This window comes from Octopus bimaculoides, chromosome Z, assembly GCF_046866305.1.
Source record: "Octopus bimaculoides isolate indiv1 chromosome Z, ASM4686630v1, whole genome shotgun sequence".
In the NCBI taxonomy this organism is placed as follows: domain Eukaryota; kingdom Metazoa; phylum Mollusca; class Cephalopoda; order Octopoda; family Octopodidae; genus Octopus; species Octopus bimaculoides.
In genome coordinates this window covers 9130311-9151529 of record NC_142944.1, presented here as the reverse complement: position 1 = coordinate 9151529, position 21219 = coordinate 9130311, and the positions used below count along the sequence as shown (strand labels likewise).

The 21219-nt window shown below is 41.8% G+C and overlaps 1 protein-coding gene across 3 annotated transcripts in view; it reads right to left on the bottom strand.

The window, feature by feature from the left end:
• The window catches only part of LOC106870605 (centrosomal protein of 104 kDa), a 298564-nt gene that overhangs the window by 95913 nt on the left and 181432 nt on the right, over positions 1 to 21219 (bottom strand). For all 3 annotated transcript variants that reach the window (XR_016244818.1, XM_052973736.2, XM_052973738.2), the window contains exons 18-19: positions 19131 to 19196; positions 15691 to 15815 (exon numbers count right to left, since the gene is read on the bottom strand). Coding sequence is in view for 2 of the 3 variants with exons in the window: in XM_052973736.2 (XP_052829696.1) it covers positions 15691 to 15815; positions 19131 to 19196 (191 nt within the window). In the remaining variant the exon portion in view is untranslated. The remainder of the gene's footprint in view (positions 1 to 15690; positions 15816 to 19130; positions 19197 to 21219) is intronic.

Sequence of the window (21219 nt, the reverse complement as noted above, 5' to 3'; positions counted from 1 at the left end):
ATGGGAGAGAGAGAGCCTGCCGTATGTCGACCCAATAGAGGGACCAGCTATCCGAGTTGATAGTACCAGGGTAGATAAAGCAATTAAGAGTATGAAGACCGGGAAAGCCCCCGGCCCATCAGGAATCACTGCAGAGATGCTCAAAATATCTGGCAGTGTTGGCTATAGCCTAGTCACCCGTATTGCGAACCAGGTGATACACGAAGGAGTCATACCCAATGACTGATGTAGCAGCATCATAGTCAACTGCTACAAAGGTAAAGGTGACGCTTTAGATACAAATAATTACAGAGGCATCAAGCTGTTAGATCAGGTTATGAAAGTTACAGAGAGGGTCATAGCCCAACTAATTAGGGAGCGAATCAATCTAGATGAGATGCAGTTTGGGTTCGTGCCAGGTAAAAGCACTACTGATGCCTTATTTCTAGTGAGACAGTTGCAGGAGAAATACCTAGCTAAGGATAAACCTCTGTACCTGGCTTTCGTTGACATGGAGAAAGCCTTTGACAGGGTCCCCCGATCCCTTATCTGGTGGTCAATGAGGAAACTTGGGATAGAAGAATGGTTAGTGAGAGCTGTGCGAGCCATGTACAGAGATGCTGCCAGTAAGGTGAGGGTTGGAAATGAGTACAGCAATGAATTCCGGGTAGAGGTAGGGGTCCACCAAGGTTCCGTCCTCAGCCCCCTCTTATTTATCATAGTCCTCCAGGCAATCACAGAGGAGTTCAAGACAGGTTGCCCCTGGGAGCTCCTCTATGCTGATGACCTTGCCCTAATTGCGGAGTCACTATCAGAAATAGAGGAGAAGTTTCAGGTGTGGAAGCAAGGTCTAGAATTGAAGGGCCTTAGAGTCAACCTAGCTAAAACCAAAATCCTAATAAGTAGGAAGGTAGATAAAACACAAACCCCTTCAGGTAGATGGCTCTGCTCAGTATGTAGAAAAGGAGTAGGTAGTAACTCTATAAGATGTACCCGGTGCAAGCTATGGACACATAAGAGGTGCAGCAACATCAAAGGCAGGTTAACTAGCAAGTTAGTTTTTGTTTGTGGCAGATGTTCAGGTGCAATAAAGACTGTAAACAAACAGGAAACAACTTCTATCTCATTCCAGGGTGAAAAACTAGAGGTAGTCGATAGCTTCCGCTATCTGGGCGACCAAGTTAGTAGTGGGGGTGGGTGCACTGAAAGTGTAGCTGCTAGAATAAGAATAGCCTGGGAAAAGTTTAGAGAGCTCTTACCCCTGCTGGCGACAAAGGGACTCTCACTCAGAGTAAAAGGCAGACTGTATGACACATGCGTACGAACAGCCATGCTACATGTCAGTGAAACATGGGCTGTAACTGTTGAGGACATATGTAAGCTCGCAAGGAATGAAGCCAGTATGCTCCGTTGGATGTGTAATGTCAATGTGAATACCCGTCAGAGTGTAAGTATCTTGAGAGAAAAGCTGAACATTAGAAGCATCAATTGTGGTGTGCAAGAGAGACGATTGCGCTGGTATGGACATGTGGTGAGAATGGATGAGGATAGCTGCGTGAAAAAGTGCCACACCCTAACAGTTGAGGGAACCCGTGGAAGAGGTAGGCCCAGGAAGACCTGGGCTGAGGTGGTGAGGCAAGACCTTCGTACATTGGGCCTCACCGAGGCGATGACTACTGACCGAGACCTTTGGAATTGTGCTGTGCGTGAGAAGACCCGGCAAGCCAAGTAAGATCGTTGCCAGTGTCCCTGGACTGGTTCTTGTGCGGGTGGCACATGAGATGCACCATTTTGAGTGTGGCCGTTGCCAGTACCGCCTGACTGGCTCCCGTAGGATTTTCGAGCGAGATCGTTGCCAGTGCCCCTGGACTGGCTTGTGCGGGTGGCACATAAAAGACACCATTTCGAGCGTGGCCGTTTTCGTGCGGGTGACACGTAAAAGCACCCACTACACTCTCTGAGTGGTTGGCGTTAGGAAGGGCATCCAGCTGTAGAAACTCTGCCAAATTAGATTGGAGCCTGGTGTAGCCATCCGGTTTCATCAGTCCTCAGTCAAATCGTCCAACCCATGCTAGCATGGAAAGCGGACGTTAAACGATGATGATGATGATGATGATGATGATGATGATGATGATGATGATGATGATGATATATATATATATATATATATATATATATATATATAAATGTAAGCAGAGTTAGTGGTTATAATAACCAACTAAATGATAAAATATCTGTATATACTATCAGTACCCGTTATCCGTGTTATATACTATCAGTATCCATTATCAGGGCATGGATATGCTCGTAGAGTACAAGTAACAACAGAATAAACAAAAGTTTATCAGGAAACAAATATAAATAATCAGAAAATGGAGAAAACCTCAGATCAACAAACACATTTATATCTTATTATTTAATACAGAACATGGCATAGCATTTATGTGACATAAATGTTATGCCATGTTCAATTTATGTCACATAAATGCCATGCCTTGTTCTGTATTAAATAATAGGCTATAAATATGGTCCAATTGATGTGCTTGTTGATCTGAGGTTTTCTCCAGTTTCTGATTATATATATATGTATATATAATCAGGGTGCTTAATAAGTGAAAAAATGTAAAGTAAATGCACAAATGAAAAATGAACACAGAATGGCAAATTAAAAAAAATAAATATTAAGTGCACAAACGGATGGAAAACAGATACATAAGATCCCTAAATTCCTTGTCAGTTATCAACCAGAAGGTATTACGCAGTTTGACACCATTAATATCATTTTTCTGTTCATTTTCTGCTTTTAACTTACTTTTCTGAGTCAATTTTTCACTTGTGCATTTGCTATACAATTTTTCACTTATTATATATATATATATTTCTATCAATCTATCTATCTATCTATCTATCTATCTATCTATCTTTCTATCTATCTATCTATCTTTCCTTTAAACGGGAAGGAAGATCTATTTTTATCGTACTTGTGGCTATGGCGAAAGAATGTGTATGGTAGATGCATCTGAAAGGTCTAGAGACAAAGACTTTCCTCTCTGGGCAATCTCTCATCAACTTCTTCAAGTATCACCTGAAGAGGAAGGTGAGAGTAGAAAGGGAAGTCTTGTCTAGTAAATGCTTCAAAAAAAGATGGGTGAATGTAGCAAGGATGGCACGTGTAAATGACGGAGCCACCTTGAGCATAACACTATAAAGGAGTAAAAAATCCAGACAAAAAAAAAAAGTCAAAAGAGAGTCACTTACTGTTATAGTTTCTGTAATGACAATATTGACCAAGGTTACCGTGGTCTTTTCCGTAGGCTTTTCTTTCCACGGCTAAACCTAAACTGTCCTCCCCTCTTTTTACACGAGAACATTACTGTGATACATGATCCCTATTGATCGCTATTTTTGTTTTCTCGATCCCTTTTGATCGACACCCCCTACTTTTTTTTCCCTTCCCCCTCTCAAAAAGAAAAGCTCTACATTGTATTTGTCCTATCTTTGTTGAGCCCTGTGTGGCTAATAAAAGAAATGTATCTATCTATCTTTCTATCTATCCATCCGTCTGCCTGTATGTCTGTCTGTCTATCTATCTATCTATCTATCTATCTATCCAACTATCCATCTATCTATCTATCTATCTATCTATCTATCTATCTATCTATCTATCTATCCATCTATCTATCCATCAATCCATCTATCCATCTATCTATCTATCTATCTATCTATCTATCTATCTATCTATCTATCCATCTATCCATCTATCTATCTATTTGGACAGACGGTAGACGTGTCGGCTCCGTAAGTTTTGACTTTTTCATGTTTTAAAAAGTTTGTTTGTAAAGTTTATTTTATATAGAAAGTTGTATAACAACTTGTATACTCTCTGGTGCAAGTTTTTTGTGACGGAAATCTGCCCTGTGTGGCACATTTCCAGGATATTAAAACCAATTTCGGCTTTCTAGCCATTTTTTTTTTTGAGACGATGGCGTCTTGTAGCCATGAAAATTTTTGTGACACGAACGCTGCATTTTGCAGTGTTTCGTTCAAAAAAGAATTTCCTAGTCTTCCTTCCTCACAGTTAAAGGAGAGAATGGAGAAAAAGAAAAACTCTGCTGCTACAGCAGTCTTGCCTGCCACCGTAACCAGTGACAACAACAACAACAACAACAACAGCAGCAGCAGCAGCAGCAGCAGCAGAAGCAGCAACAACAAGGACACAAATGTCCTTGCTAACAAAACCACTGTCCTCACCACTGATACCACCACTACCGCCACCACCACCACAACGAACTTTGCCGAGGCTTTGAAGCCTAGGAAAAGAATTTTGAATATATTGAAAGAGAAATTACTTGCATGCAAAAGCATGCTAAGTAAAAAGGATGTTACAGTCCATCCTCAAACGCCCACGGACTTTAAGATAAACATTGATAAAAAAAACTATCATCTACAGAACCATTAATTTAAAGACAAAGACAGTGGAAAAATTCACCCAAGAAAATGTTGAGAGGTGCTTAAAGCCGATTTGGTCTTACAAAACTTACATAACGAGAGGATTGAAATTCGGAACGATAGAAGTAAGACTAGACAGCGAGCAGCGAGCGAAGGACCTCTCCACTAAGTCGTTACAACATGAGAACCTGCTCATGATCCCTACGTACCTTGGTCATAGGGTTACGAAAATAAAAATTTCGAATGTGCCTCCTGAAATTGAGGAAGAATGGCTAGTATCTGCCATATGTCTAGGCATAGAGGAGGAGATAAACATACTAGAAGCATCTGCCGTTTGCAATCAAAACTGGATTGGCCAGGAATTTCAACTCCTGGTACAAATTGATCCAGCAAACTGGGAAAAAATTCCACATAGAATCCAATTAACTGAGGATTCAATCTTTCATGTTTTCGTCGAAGGCAGAAGGCCAGTTTGCTACGTTTGTAGTAGCAAAACTCACCTTCAAAAAACATGCCCAGTAGCCCAGAAGAAAAGGCAACAACAACGGCAACAATACAAAGAAAAACAACAACAACAACAACAACAACCACAAGAAAAAAAACAGTATTACTGCCTACACCACCATATGCACAACTGGTCAAGCAGTTGTACAACGATATGGAAAAACGCCAGCAGCCAGCAACCCAGCCGAACCAAACAACAACACCACCAGTACCACCAAGAACAGAATCAGCACCATCACCACCACCAACACCAACAACAACAACCCCACAAGAAGGGAACACGAAAAAGACTCCCACCCCACCCCCAAAAACCAAAACACCACATCCCAACTGTCACGAAACAGCACCAACACCACCAACAACAAAATCAACCCACACAAAAATAGACCCCAACACCCTTCCCCTCCCACCCTCCGATTCCTCCGACATGTCAGATGAAGATGACACAGAGGCTTGGCAAGTGGCCACGGGGGGAAGAAGAAAAATGGGAAAAAAAAGAACGGAAAAACAAACAAAGCGGGGAGGTTTACCAGCCCCGAAACCAACACATCCACAGAAAACAAAAAACACCAACACAAACGCACCAACACAGAACCCCACAACAAGTTTGACAGCGATAAACACAAACAATCCAGACCTAATGAAATTCATTAGGTCAAACACTAACATAACAGATAATGACACGAAAACAAGCAATCACCCACGTACAACACCACCACAACATATCAAAATCATACATGTGACACGGAGCACATACAATACACTGAAATCTCTCTACCCGGATACAGTAGGGAGATTCCAGAAATATTCATCAAAAAAACTATACAAAAACCTTCTGAGAGAAGGTTGTGAGGCCAAGAGCCAAAAACTTTCGGACAGTAAGTAACTCTCTCTCTCTCTCCTTTCGTGTGTAAAACACAAATTTTGATAGAATCATGGTGAAGATTGGCTGTGTGAATGTGCGTGGCTTGGGGTCCCCTTGGAAACAAGGGTACCTCTTAAATGACATCAAGTCACACAATTTGGATATCATAGCCATTAGTGAGACCAGACTCCATGAACCGCGGGCCCTAAAGTCCATGTTTGGCGGACAGTTTAACATTTATTTTTCTACCTGTCTGCCGAGGATGGGCAGTAGTGGCACGGCGGTTGCTGACAGTTTATGTGCCTCCTTTAACAGGTCGGTCGGACTTCTTTCGACGTCTAGAAGTATTCCTGGGAACGTCTCGTCCCTTACTTTTAGTGGGGGATTGGAATGCTACCTTGGACATGCATCTAGACTACGTGGGGAGTGACAAAACTAGAAGGGGATGCAAAGGCCTCATAGACCTGCTCAGACGCTTCCAGTTGTCTGACAGGTACCGACTCGACCACCCAAATGTGCCAACGTGGACTTGGAGCAACCGCATTGGGTCGTCGAGATCGTATCTAGATAGGATAGTGTGTAGGACAAGAGATAGAGATAGTTTAGGATGTCCACAGTTCCACATAGTCAGCTACACGGATCACAAACTTGTGACGTGTACGCTAGACTTAGATAAGGCACATAGGCAGGGTCCCGGTTACTTGAAACTAAACGCGTCTTTCCCGTCGAGACAGGTTTTCAGAGACCGGATTAGCACGTTAGTAAAGAGGGCTTTGACGGGAGCCATCGTCAACAACAAATGGTGGTTTGCCCTCAAGAGAGCAGTAAGGGCGGAAGCAATAAGGTATAGCAGGGCACTAGCTGTAGAGAGGAACAGAGTAGAGGAGGAGCTAGTGATAAAGTTAGAAGACGCATTGCGAAGTGGCATCGCATCCGACGTTTTAGCAGCGGGCTTGGCCCTCGACCAACACTTCAATGCTAAACACGAAGGGTGTGCTGTCAGGGCAAGGATGCGTGCTCTGAGGAATGAAGATGTTGGAGCCGCACGAGAGGCCCGGGTGGCGGAGGCGCAGCGGGGTAACAGAGCCACCATCCGGTCTCTGGTAGACGAACAGGGGCGCGAATTGCTCGAGCCGAGCAAGATGTGCGAGGCGTTTCAGCGGCATTTTGCCCGACTGTTCGGGAGGAGTGGCGAGCGAGAAGGCAGGGTGGACTTTAGTGCCTACCTGCACAGCTTGCCACGACTCTCGGCAAGAGAGGCGGAGTGCTGCGAAGGGGTCATCATGGCGGAGGAGGTGAGGGACGCGATGGCGGGTTGCTCGACGGACAAATCTCTGGGTTTGGATGGTCTGCCCTACGAGCTTTACAACTGTATGCCAGACTTGTTTGGAGACATCTTGGCCGCCGTGTACTGCAACTGGCAGCAGAACAGGAGCATTCCCGGTTTTGTGAGCCGAGGAGCGGTAACGCTGTTGAAGAAAGATCCAAACAAGGGGGATGCCATAGATAACTTTAGGCCCATCACTCTGCTCAATGCAGACATGAAAATTTTGGTCAAGGTGTTAGCCAAGCAGTTGGCGCTTGTCATCGAGAAACTGGTCGGCACGGAGCAGACGAGCGCCGTGCCGGGCCGGAGCATCCATGACAACCTCCATCTGATGCGCTACATCATAGAGAGGGTAGTTAAGGAACCTGGCATGGGTGGGGCCCTGATCAATTTGGATCAATCCAAAGCTTTCGATAGGGTAGACCATCGATACTTGGAGGCCGTCCTCGAAGCGGCCGGCTTCGGTCCCGTTTTCCGCGGCTGGATGGTTGCCTTGTACACAGGCATCCGTTCGGTTGTTCGTGTCAATGGACGTCTATCGTGACTCTTCGACATTGCACGTTCGGTTCGTCAGGGATGCCCCCTGTCGCCGCTCCTGTACGTATTGACTCTCGAGCCACTACTGCGGAAGCTGGCGACATTGAGGGGCATCCCACGAGAACTGGGGTGCGGGACGAGCGTGTCGGCATACGCGGACGACGTCACCGTCATAGCGTCTAGCCACGAGCACATCGAGCTTGTCGGCGAGACGCTGAAAGACTACGAAGCGGTGACGGGAGCGAAAATCAACCGGGATAAGTCGGTGGGTTTGCTGCTCGGCACCTGGAGAAGCAAGCCCATACCGTCCGGCAGCACCTCAGTAGTGGGACGCTGGATGGATGGTCCGGTCAAGTTGCTCAGAGTCTGGTTCGGTCCGGACCTGCAAACGGAGAAGAACTGGGACGAGATAACGAGTAGGGTGGCCACTCTCTGCCGGCAATGGTCCGAGAGGAAGCTGTCCCTAAAAGGTCAGGCGGAGGTGGCGAACGCGTACATCGCGTCCGTCATCGAATACCGCCTGACCGTCGTGCCTTGTCCCGATCGCGCCATCACCGAAATGGAGCGCATCCTCTTCCGCTTTTTGTGGAAAGGAAGTGTTCCGATGGTGAGGCGATCCGTTTGTTGCCAACACCCGCTGAAAGGAGGGCTGGGCATGCCGTGGTTGATGATGCGCAGACATGCGCTGAGACTGCGACATCTCCGGCTCTACGTAGACGACGGTGACCAGGTGTGGTCGCCGTTTGTGCGACGCGCTTTCCCGCAGCTCGTCTCCATGGCCGAGCTGCAGTCGTGGATCAAAAAGAGACCGAGGAATGGCGAATGGCACTGTGAGTGTCGCGTTGCTCTGCAACAACTTTGCCGTCCCGGGTCGACCTTGAGCGGCTGCATCACAACTAAGTCATTCTATAGGGGATTGGAGGGCAGGTACGACGACGATCTCGGGGCGAACCTGGGCGTCGACGAGGAATACCTGACCCGCCTGTTCAGGACGACTTTCGGGCCGGGAACTATGGACAACTTCCAGAGATCCCTGGCCTGGCAGTGTTACCGAGAGGCGCTACCCGTTCGGGATAAGCTCTATAGACACGGCTCACGAAATGCGGGGCCGACCTGCCCGAGATGCGGTCAGAGCGATGAAACCGTTCTGCACGCACTCGTGCAGTGTCCAACCATTTCGGAGCTGTGGGCTTATGTCGAACGACTGCTGTCGCGTGTGGGACGAGTCGGTTTCTCAACCGAGTCTATCGTCAATATCGTCACGCCTCCTTCCTTTAAACGGGAAGGAAGAGCTGTATTTATCGTACTTGTGGCTATGGCGAAAGAATGCATCTGATGGACGCGTCTGAAAGGATTAGAGACAAATACTTTCCCCTCTGGTCAATCTCTCATCAACTTTTTCAAGTATCACTTGAAAAGGAAGGTGAGAGTAGAGAGGCAAGTGTTGTCTAGCAAATGTTTCGAAAAAAGATGGATACATGTAGCAAGAATGGCACGTATAAATGACGAAGCCACCTTGACCATGATTCTATAAAACGTTTTAAAATTTTGTAAACAGAGAGTTACTTACGTTTCTTACATAAATAAAAGAAATTTTATTTAACAAACTGTGACACTAAGGACCGAGGTTACCGTGGTCTTTTCGTAGGTTTTTCTTTCCACGGATAACCTCCCCATTTATTGGGAATTTTCTGTATTATTTTGTATTTTTTGTAAATACCCCAAACGTTTTGCGATGTTTTTTTTTCATCGTTGTCCCCACTTTTGTTTTTTTTTCTGCTTTGTTTTCGCCCCCCCTCGAAAAGAAAAACTCTACATTTGTATTTTGTCCCCTCTGTGTTGAGCCCTGTGTGGCTAATAAAGAAACCTATCTATCCATCTATCTATCTATCTATCTATCTATCTATCTATCTTCCTCTCTAATCTCTCTATCTACCTATCTTCCTCTCTAATCTGTCTGTCCGTCCGTCCATTCATCCATCCATCCATTCATCCATCCATCCATCTATCTATCTATCTGATGGCAGGTAAGGCTATGTAAATGCTACAGAAGGACCATAGTTAGACTCCTGGTTCGGTAATAGCACTTTCCTTGGATAATGGAACTCCAACTGTAGCATCCAACATATATTTTTATTCTCTTACTAGCAGTATAACCCGGCGTTGTCCAGGTGTGACTTATTACGCCATCTACGATAAATCTTGCTAGGTGAAAATCAACTAAAAAAGAAAGCCTTACAATGATGTAAATATGTTCATAATTCAAAAGACGATTAAATTAATAGGGAAAGTCTGAAGGCTGTTTTGCGTAACATTATTAAGTGTACGTAAATTTCATCCGTCTAATTGGCTATAGAAATGCCTGTGAAAAACAACTTTTTGCACTGCCCTGATTATACATAGCAGGGTAATCCCTTTTCGCAGGAGCTAGGACGGCAATTTCTGATGAAGCAATTGCTGGCAATCTGTTGCTACACAGTTCTGCCAGAATTCTATCAGATTGGGCAGTAGATGTTGATGCACCATTTTGCATTATGTTCAAAGTAGCTTCTGGAATGTGGTGAATTGCTGCAGTCTGTTGCTGTCATTTTAAATCGGTTGCTTTTTTTCCCCAGCAAACTCTCTTCTTTGGAGGCATAATCTATGTATATATTAAACAGAACAACAAAAGTTATAATAGATGGCAGGGTAGGTAGTTTTCACATTTCTAAAGAAGTTCACTGATTTGCAATGTGTTGTCCTGTCTACATAAGTTCCGTAGTTTGTATATTTACAAAACATTGATGAACATGTAGTAAGGTAAGATCTAGTTATATTGTAGTGAATGCTTGCGTGTACGTGCGCATGTGTGCGTTTGAGAGAGCGAAAGAGAAGAGGGAGAGAGGGCGAGAAAGGAATAGAGAACAGGAGCAATGAAGAAAGAGAAAGAGAGGAAGGGAGAATGGAAGACAGTTATAAAATAGCAATGTGTACGCGTGTTTATATAAGAAACACACACAAACTAAATCTTATATCTATAATGTTGATGTGTGTATGTATTTATGTGTGTGTTGTTGTCACAGATCACATATGTGTGGTTGTGTGTGTTTTTACACTTCTATGTTATGAAAAACATGTAAAAAATACTAAGAGGAGACAAGGATGCTGAACATGCAGACAGACAATGTAACGAAAACATGAACGAATGAAACGGGGTATTCCTTATTCAGTCTAGTTACAAATTATCATTGCAACTTTGGCAAAAGGAAGCTAAGAGCCCCAGATTCCTTGGAAGAAAGAACAGTGATGCTGGCGTATGCAGGAAATGAGAAAGTGAACGAGGAAAAACAGATGTGCACAGACAATGGTTGAAGCAGAGAAATGGTGATAAGCCCCAAATGACCAGGTCACGTGGATAGTTAGAGGTAGAGGGATAGAAGAAAGCTATTAAATGGGAGAGAGGAAGAAGAACGAAGTAAGAGTGAAAAGGTAGATAGAAGGAAAGAATAGTCTTAAACCAAGTTAATCTATGAATTGTATGTATCGCTTTCTCTCCCTCTCCCTCTTTTACTCTTACTGTCTATATTATATGTTGAGCGTGTGATCGATGTGTAAGAACGCCGGTACAGATAGAATGGAAGAAATATAAAAGTTGCTAGAAACAACAGCCAAATCTCCCTTAAATCACACAAAGTAAACGGAATTTAAAAAATCTAATTACTGCACTGGAAAGTTCACATCGAGAAAATTCCATTGATGTAAAAATTTTCACGGAAAAGTGGAAAATGTGGATTTCTATAAACTTTTAAAAAGGTTACACACAGACACACAACTTCAGCTTTATATATTAAGATTTCCCTTTATACTTCCTATATCCTCCCTTTCCAAAATAACTTCTTAAATTGAACTCTACTATTTTCCTCCATTTAACTCTCTCATATTGTCTCTGATGAAGGGATATCCCTCATATCCCAGAAACAGCTGTAAGACTACCGTTCTCTTTATAAATGTCCAAGAAATTTCACACTGCCTTGACTTTGTTGTCTCATTTTATTTAACACATACACACACACACACACACATATTTCTTTTTTGAACCTTGAACAAAATAAGAAAATGAAGATTTTAAGAGATAAACAGTGAGGTGTCTGTTCTGACGGAACCAATGATTCTATCACGGTTCTGAACCAGTAAATCGGCAGAAGGTAGTTTTCTTGCATCAGCACTACTTTTATTCAAAATAATGGATTCGTAACTTTTGGAAACCAAACCTTGACCTAAAACCGAAGCCAGATATTCAAACATTGAGCTCTTGTGTGATATTCAAACATAAAGTTCTTGTATGAGTGCAAAAACAAAACAACAAAAAAACAAAATAACTGAATTCCATTGATAAGATCTGTACTGCCAAACCCTACCCACCAACAAAACAATTATTGTAGAATAATCACCAGACAAGGAAGAGAAATTCCACTAACAGACACAATTGGTCACATGAAGTCATGGAGAACCAACAGTGTAGAAAAGAGGCGAACATTTGAGTATCGTTTTATGCTCTTCATCCCATATATGAAGAGGACAAACAAAGAATTTTAAAAAAATTGTTGATCTTTGCAGGTGCAGGAGTGACTGTGTGGTAGCTTGCTTCTCCACCACATGGTTCCAGGTTCAGTCCCACCGCATGGCACCTTGGGCAAATGTCTTCTACTATAGCCTCGGTCTGACCAAAGCCTTGTGAGTGGATTTGGTAGACAGAAACTGAAAGAAACAGAAGGTGGTGAGCTGGCAGAAACGTTAGTACGCCGGGCGAAATGCTTAGCAGTATTTCGTCTGCCGTTACGTTCTGAGTTCAAATTCCGCCGAGGTTGACTTTGCCTTTCATCCTTTCGGGGTCGATAAATTAAGTACCAGTTACGCACTGGGGTCGATGTAATCGAATTAATCCCTTTGTCTGTCCTTGTTTGTCCCTTCTATGTTTAGCCCCTTGTGGGCAGTAAAGGAATAAGAAACTGAAAGAAGCCCATTGTGTGTGTGTGTGTGTGTGTGTATTTGTGTGTCTGTGTTTGTCACCCATCCCACCCACCATCACTTGACAACCGATGGTGGTGTGTTTACGTCCCCGTAACTTAGCGGTTTGGCAAAAGAAACCGATAGAATAAGTACTAGGCTTACAAAGAATAAGTCCTGGGATCGATTCGGTCGACTAAAGTAAGTGCTCCACATTCAAATGACTGGAACACGTAAAAGAATAAAAGAATTATAGGTCACTCTGCCACAGATTCAGAATATCCAATCTGACTTTTTCTGCTACTGGAACAATTAGGATAAACTTTAGATAACAGATAATAGTAATAAAAGTGACCAGAATTGGTGCAGGCTTGCTTTCTAACCACATGGTTCTAGGTTCATTTCCACTGTGTAGCACCTTGAGCCAGTGTCTTCTACTATAGAGTCAATCCGACAAAATCCTTGTGAGTGGATTTGGCAGATGGAAACTGAAAGAAGCCCATTGTATGTGTGTGTGTGTGTGTGTGTGTGTGTGTGTGTGTGTGTGTGTGTGTGTGTGTGTTTATCCCCTACCACCACTTGATAACTGTTGTTGGCATGTTTATGTCCCTGCGACTTAACACTTCAGCAACAGGATGTGATAGAATAAATACTAGGTTTGATTTATCATCATCATTATCATCATCATTTAATGTCTGCTTTCCATGCTGGCATGGGTTGGACGGTTTGACTGGAGACTGGCAAGCAAGGAAGCCACAACAGGCTCCAATCTGATGTGGCAAGGTTTCTACAGCTGGATGCCCTTCCTAATGCCAACCATTCCAAGAGTGTAGTGGGAGCTTTTTATGTGCCACTGGCACGAGAGCCAATCAGGTGGCACTGGTATCAACCACATTCAGATGGTGCTTTTCATGTGCCACCAGCACAGGGAGCCAGTCAGACGGCTCTGGCAGCGACCCATGCATGAATGAATGGTGCTTATCATGTGCCATCAGCACTGGTAATGGCTACAATTTCCATTTGATTGTGATTTGATTTGATTTGATTTTGATTTACTTGACTCAGTAGGTCTCCTCAAGCACAGCATGTTGCCCAACAATCCAAAGGTACTTTTTAAATGGGCTGGTTATGCGACACTGGTGTAGGTTATAGCTGTGATCTCACTTTCCTTGCCAGTTCTTCTCAATCACAGCATACCACCAGAGGTCTTAGTCTTTCGTCATTGCCTCTGTGAAGCCCAACATTCGAAAGTCGTGCTTGACCACCTCATCCCATGTCTTTCCAGGTTTTCCTCTTCCACAGGTTCCTTCCACACAGTTCTCCTCATCCATATGCAGCACATTACCATACCAGTGCAGTCATCTCTCTTGCACACCACATCTGTTGCTTGTTATGGCCAACGTTTCTCTCAGGGCGCTTACACTCTGTCGTGTGTGCACACTGACATTACACATCCAGCAGATCATACTAGCTTCATTTCTTTCAAGCCTACGCATGTCTTCAGCAGTCACGGCTCATGTTTCACTGCCATGAAGCATGGCAGTTCACACACATGCATCATACAATCTACCTTTCACTCTGAGTGAGAGGCCCTTTGTCACCAGTAGGAGTAGAAGCTTTCTGAACTTTGCCCAGGCTATTCTTATTCTAGTGGTAACACTCTCTGAGCATCCACCCCCACTACAGACTTGGTAACCTAGGTAGCAGAAGCTATCAGCTACTTCTAGTTTTTACAGATCAAGCAGGGTCATCTACCTGAAGGGGTTTATGATGTGTTTACCTCCTACTTACTAGGACTTCAGTTTTTGCAACATTGACTCTAAGGCCCTTCGATTCTAAACCTTGCTTCCACACCTGAAATTTCTTCTCTAGTTCTGGTACATTCTGAGTTTAAATTCTACCAGGGTCGATAAAATAAATTACCTTCATTGGACACTAAACTCGGCTTGCAAAGACCTGTTGGGGCAAGCGAAAGTGAAATCGTGATGGTACCTGAGCCCAGCGTTGCCTTCCTGGCACTTATGCCAGTGGCATGTGTAAAGACATTCGAGTGAGATCATTGCCAGTGCCGATGGACTGGCTCCTGTGCATGTGGCACGTAAAATACACCATTTTGAGCGTGGCTGTTGCCAATACTGCCTGACTGGCCTTCATGCCGGTGGCACGTAAAAGCACCCACTACACTCTCGGAGTGGTTGGCGTTAGGAAGGGCATCCAGCTGTAGAAACTCTGCCAAATCAGATTGCAGCCTGGTGTAACCATCTGGTTCACCAGTCCTCAGTCAAATTGTCCCACCCATGCTAGCATGGAAAGCGGACGTTAAACGATGATGATGATGATGATGATGTAGTACTGGGAGTTAATGTAATCAACTTCTTCCTCAACTCAGGTTTGTCTTGTTAAAAAATCAAAATCCTTGGTTCATGTTGTGGCAAGAGTCATTGGATACCCCTGGGAGATTGGAAGAACGAACTAGCTGAACACTTATAAAGAGTAACATGTTGGTTGAGACAAGAGGTCAGCAGGAGTCATTGAGAGGGCATTTTGGAATCTCGTAAAGTACGTTGTGTGAACACATTGATTTTTACTTCTGTTTTGTTAATTATATATCCAATGTTTGTCAGGGATATAAAAGTTCCTCACCTAAGGCTGCTCCAGCTCAGCAAATTTGACTGAAAAGATTTGACTGAAAAGATTTGACTGAAAAGATTTGACAGAAAAGATTTGACTGAAAAGATTTGACTGAAAAGATTTAACTGGAAAGATTTGGCTGAAAAGATTTGACTGAAAAGATTTGACTGAAAAGATTTGACTGAAAAGATTTGACTGAAAAGATTTGACTGGAAAGATTTGACTGAAAAGATTTGACTGGAAATATTTGACTGAAAAGATTTAACTGAAAAGATTTGACTGAAAAGTGACATTTAACAACTCCAGCAACAAATAACAACCAGTAACCAAGATAAATTGTACTAATACCAGCATTATGCAGTGAGCATGGATTATAACACATGTCATAACTACCCTTTTTTACAGCAACTACCTGTTTATGGACAATCCTATTTCCTTGTACAATATCTCTACTAATTCAGCTCGGCTTCGGGCAAGTCTGGAGAACACCGACATCTTGAATGGTTTCACACATTCATTTGGCACTATATTAGAAGCCTGAAATTGAAAGCAGATATTTTCTTTCCTTATTAGAGATACTACAATTACATAATAATTATGTATGTATGTATGTATGTATGTATTTATGTATGTATGTATGTATGTATGTATGTGTGTGCATTTATGTGAGTGTATGTATTTGTGAATGTGTGTGTGTATGTATGCATGCATGCATTTGTGAGTGTGTGTGTATATCTATGTATGTATCTGTGTGTGTATGTATGTATTCGTGTGTGTGCATGTATGTATATATTTGTGTGTGAGTGTGTGTATGTACGTATGTATTTGTATGTGAGTGTGTGTGTATGTATGTATGTGTGTATCTATGTATGTATGTGTGTATGTAAGTGTGTATTATGTGTGTATGTGTGTATGTGTGTATGTATGTGTTTATGTATGTGTGTATGTATGTATGTATGTATGCATTTGTGAGTAAGTGTGCAAATGTAGGGATAGATATATGGATATACATATCTATATTAATAAAAGCAAAATTCCATCTGTCCATTTGGGACCCCTGCATCTCGATATACATTTGCTCTACATAGACATATACCTTTTTGGAATCAGGATGATCCTTAGATCGAAAATTTGGCCTTCATTTGGTTCTTGAACATTCAGCATTGGGATCTGATTAAAGAAGCATTTGGGCTGCTATTTCTAGCAGGTAAAGCTTGGTGTGTCAGATGACGTCAGAGATCAAAGGGGAGATAAATGACATTCGCTTCGTTAATTTTACATCAACATAAGAACTTTGGGACAAATTGACCAACAGTTTGAATTCAACTTGGGACTGGAACAATAGAATGATTTGCATTACAAAATTAATTCTCATCCACCCTTAACCTCTGACCAAACACCACCAGGTCATATAGTCATTATAGACAAGTGAGATTGTAACTGTGGCCTATGCCAGTGTTGCATGACCAGCCCATCTAAAAGAGCCCTTCAATTGTTGTGTAATATGCTGTGCTTGACAAGACCTGTTTAGTCAAGTGAAATCGTTATCATAGCCAATGCCAGTACCACCTGACTGGCACCCATGCCAGTGGCTTGTAAAAAGCACCATTCAAGTGTGGTCGATGCCAGTGCTGCAGGAGTGGCTCCCATGCCAGTGGCATGTAAAAAGCACCATTCAAGTGTGGTCAATGTGAGTGCTGCAGGAGTGGCTCCTGTGCAGGTGGAATGTAAAAAGCACTATTTGAGTGTGGCTGATACCAGTGCCGCCTGACTGGCTTCCATGCTAGTAGCACGTAAAAAGCACCATTCGAGTATGGTCGATGCCAGTAACACCTGACTGGCCCCTGTGCCAATGGCACATAAAAAAAGCACCCACTACACTCTTGGAGTGGTTGGCATTAGGAAGGGCATCCAGCTAAAGAAACCTTGCCAGATCAGATTGGAGCCTTGTGCAGCCTCCTGGCTTGCCAGTCCTCAGTCAAACCATCTAACCCATGCCAACATGGAAAGCAGATGTAAAACAATGATGATGATGATGACGAGCTATTTAGTTCTCTTTAATTTTGAGCTGCAGCCCCAATTAGCCCTTTGCAGGAGCTAGCTTAAAATCTGAACAGAGTGCAGCTTTTAAGATAGTATATCTTATAACAGATATATAATTGTCATCCTCATTCTACGCTGCTGTGGGTTTGGCGATTCAACGTAAACAGACAAGTCAGAAGACGGCATTTTGCCATGGCTTCACCAGCTGGATGCTGCCCTTCTTCACACCAACCCCTTTATGGAGGGCACAGTGCTTTTTCATGGCACCAGCACTAGTGATGTCACCAAGAAGCCACAAGACAAGACCCCCACTCAACTGAGTGATGTACGATAGTGAGGGATAAGAAAATAAGATAAAGCTGTCTTGCTAAGAAGTGAATGTAGAGAGAGAGAGAGGTGTGTATGTATGCATGTATGTATGTGTGTAAGTATGTATGTATATACTCAAACACACATTCATATATACACACACACACACACACACATATATATATATACATATATATATATATATATATATATATATATATATATATATATATATATATATATATATATATATATTCCTCCATGTGATCGGCTAGAAAAATTGTTAGGATATTAAGATATTTTTCTTAACATGAAACCAATGCACAAGTAAAGAAATTTTATCCACCAATGCAATGTTGAGCACTCATTCTCATTGTTCAACACACACACATAGTTTTTTATTAAAGCTGCAAAAACATCAGAAAAATATCACAAAAAGCTGCTACTCAGAGTTTCACATTCCCTTTCATCAGGCAGGGGTACACACACATATATGTATGTATGTATGTGCGTGCATATGTGTGTATATACATATATATGTGTGTGTAAGTATGTGTGAAGGTGTATATAACAGGTATGTGCCATATGTAAATACTAAAGTATTACTAATTAGGTCAGATGAGTAAAATCCCTGCCACTGATACCATGTAACCCAATACAACCGGTCCCATGATTAAGTGGTTGTTGACTAAACCAGCCACTCCCACTTGGCTCGCCAGGTGAGGAAGGTGTTGTGGACACTCAGCAGGATTAAAATCCAAACCTGTCAAAGGATGGATGAGCTCATCATGAGCTAATGGCCATCCACACGAGTTGTGTCTCATAAAAACACCCTGTTTGTAGGCTGGAAGATCATATGAAAGTAATGGGTTGACAAATGACAATATCAGCCAAAAGGAAAGCAAACTGGCACTTCGTCAGTTTTTGTGACATAGGGAGATTGTACCGTGATGACATTTTTGGGCAGCTGCTAATTACAGGTGTGAAGTTTTCTACAGAAATTTGATATAATCTACATTTTTGGTTGCATCTAAGAACTCCAATGGCTTGAATGAAGAAAAGTTTCAAATCAAAGACCAGAGGGAACAGTAATCCAAAGAGAAATATATACAGGTTAAGAACAACTGCAGAGTAAATGGTTTTGTTCTACAGATTTCCATTAATTCAGAGCTCTCAGAAGCAAAAGTGGAGTTCCGTTGGCAAAGCAAACATTTCGCAATATAAGTATATGTATGAGTGTGTGTGTGTGTTCATGTGTGTGTGTGTGTGTGTGTGTGTGTGTGTGTATGTGCGTGTGTGTGTATGTATATATGTATGCATGTATGTATGCATGTATGTATGTATGCATGTATGTATGTATGTATGTGTGTGTGTGTATGTATGTATGTATGTATGTATATATGTATGTATGTATGTATATGAAACAAACGTAAAACTTTTAAAATATGTATTTTTAAAGAAAATATTGCAAATATGCAAATTTTGTTTTTTCATACTTACTTTAATTTCTGGATACTGTGCAATTTCTAAAATAAATCTTTTGGCCTCTTCCCTTGTCCTCAATGCCTGGAAAGAAATATATATATTCTCATATATGCACACATATATATATATAAATATATATATATATATATATATATATATATATATATATATATATATATATAGAGAGAGAGAGAGAGAGAGAGAGAGAGAGAGAGAGAGAGACATGTGTGTATATATATATATATATAGATATAGATAGATAGACAGATAAATAGACAAGTAGATAGATAGATAGATAGATAGATAGATAGATAGATAGATAGATAGATAGATAAATAGATAGATAGATAGATAGATAGATGGATAGATAGATAGATAGATAGATAGATAGATAGATGGATAGATAGATAGATAGACATGCATATATATTCAAGAAGGTGCTCAAAAGTTCCTGACTTTAAAGGCATCGCTAAAGGCCTGGTTGAACGCCCAACCTTGAGTTCTTTTACAAGGCTTAGAAAAAAGAGTGAACTAGCTAGTTCACTCTTTAGCCTATCGACTTCAAGATGGTATGATTTTAATATATTGAGCCTTCTGGCCTCATCTCGAGGCCCTGTTCTTTCCTCTTCCCTCTTCCCTTCATTTATTCTATTTTATGTATTTGTATTCACTCTAATGAAGCTCCATGTACTAGATCGAATCTTCTATGAAGATGACAAATATTATTTTCGGAATTTCTTTCGTAAGCACCAACTAACATTGGAAGTGGTAACGGCCGTAAGAAATGTTATGTCATGTTTCGTACTAAAAAAATAATCAACCGATGTTGGTCAATTTGCTTGTTTGCTGATCAAAATTTTTCTCCGTTTTTTGATTATTTAAATTTGATTCCTGATAAACGTTTGTTTGTTCAGTTATTACCTGCATACTATGCCTGCATACCCAAGCCCACGGATAACATAGGTAATTGATATTAATAGTAAATACGGATACTATTATCTCTTAGATGGTTATTGCAACCATTAACTCTGCTTACCTATATATATATATATATATATATAGGGGGAGAATTCACAAAAAAAAAACAACAAAAGACGAAGACAGGTGGTGTAGACAACAAACAGATGTATTAGTATAACGCTTGAGAAGTGAAGAAGTCTTTAACATTTTGAGCCTACGCTCTTCCACAGAAAGGAACAGAGAAAGAAACAAGGAGAGAAAAAAAGAATGTGTAGTGGCTAGCGATCTGTATATATAGTTACAGGGGTTGGACAAAATAATGGAAACACCTAGCATCATAGCATCATAATTTTGAAATATCTATAAAACGATCAAAAGCTTGTTTATTTTTGTTTTTTGATTTATTATTAGTGTTGCTTAATATGTTTTGCTAAAATTGCTTTTTCTTTTCAGATATCATCAGAAAAAGGTAATTAAAATTTCATGAAAATGACAGATCTATCGGACTTTCAAAGAGGTCAAATTGTTGGTGCTCGTATGGCAGGCACTAGCATAACAAAAACAGCCGAAATGTTTGGTGTACCAAGAAGTACTCTCTTGAAAGTAATGGCAGCCTTTGAGAAAGAGGGAAAAACCTCCTCGCCGAAACAAAACTCTGGAAGAAAACCAAAACTTTCAGATAGTGACCATTGGACTCTTACGTGAATTGTTAGAAAGGTTCACAAAAGTACAGCTCCCAAAATTACTGCAGAGCTTAATGACCACCATGAGAACTCAGTTTCCACAAAAAACTATTCGCCGGGAGCTGCACAAAGCCAGATTTCACAGGAGAGCTGCAATCAGAGAACCACTACTTTCAAAAAAAAATGTTGCTAACTGTTTTGAGTGGAGTAAAAACCTATAGAATTGGTCCCTAGAGCAGTGGAAGAATGTTATTTTCTTGGACGAGTCATCCTTTACCTTATTTCAGACCGCCAGCCGATTATATGTGTGGAGACAGCCAAAAGAAGCATTTGACCCAGACTACCTTCTTCCAACTGTTAAACATGGAGGAGGATCTGTGATGATCGGTAGGGGGGGGGGGCTATGTCTTGGAAATCTGTCAGCCCAATGGTTTCCTTTCATGGCAGAATTAATAGTCAAG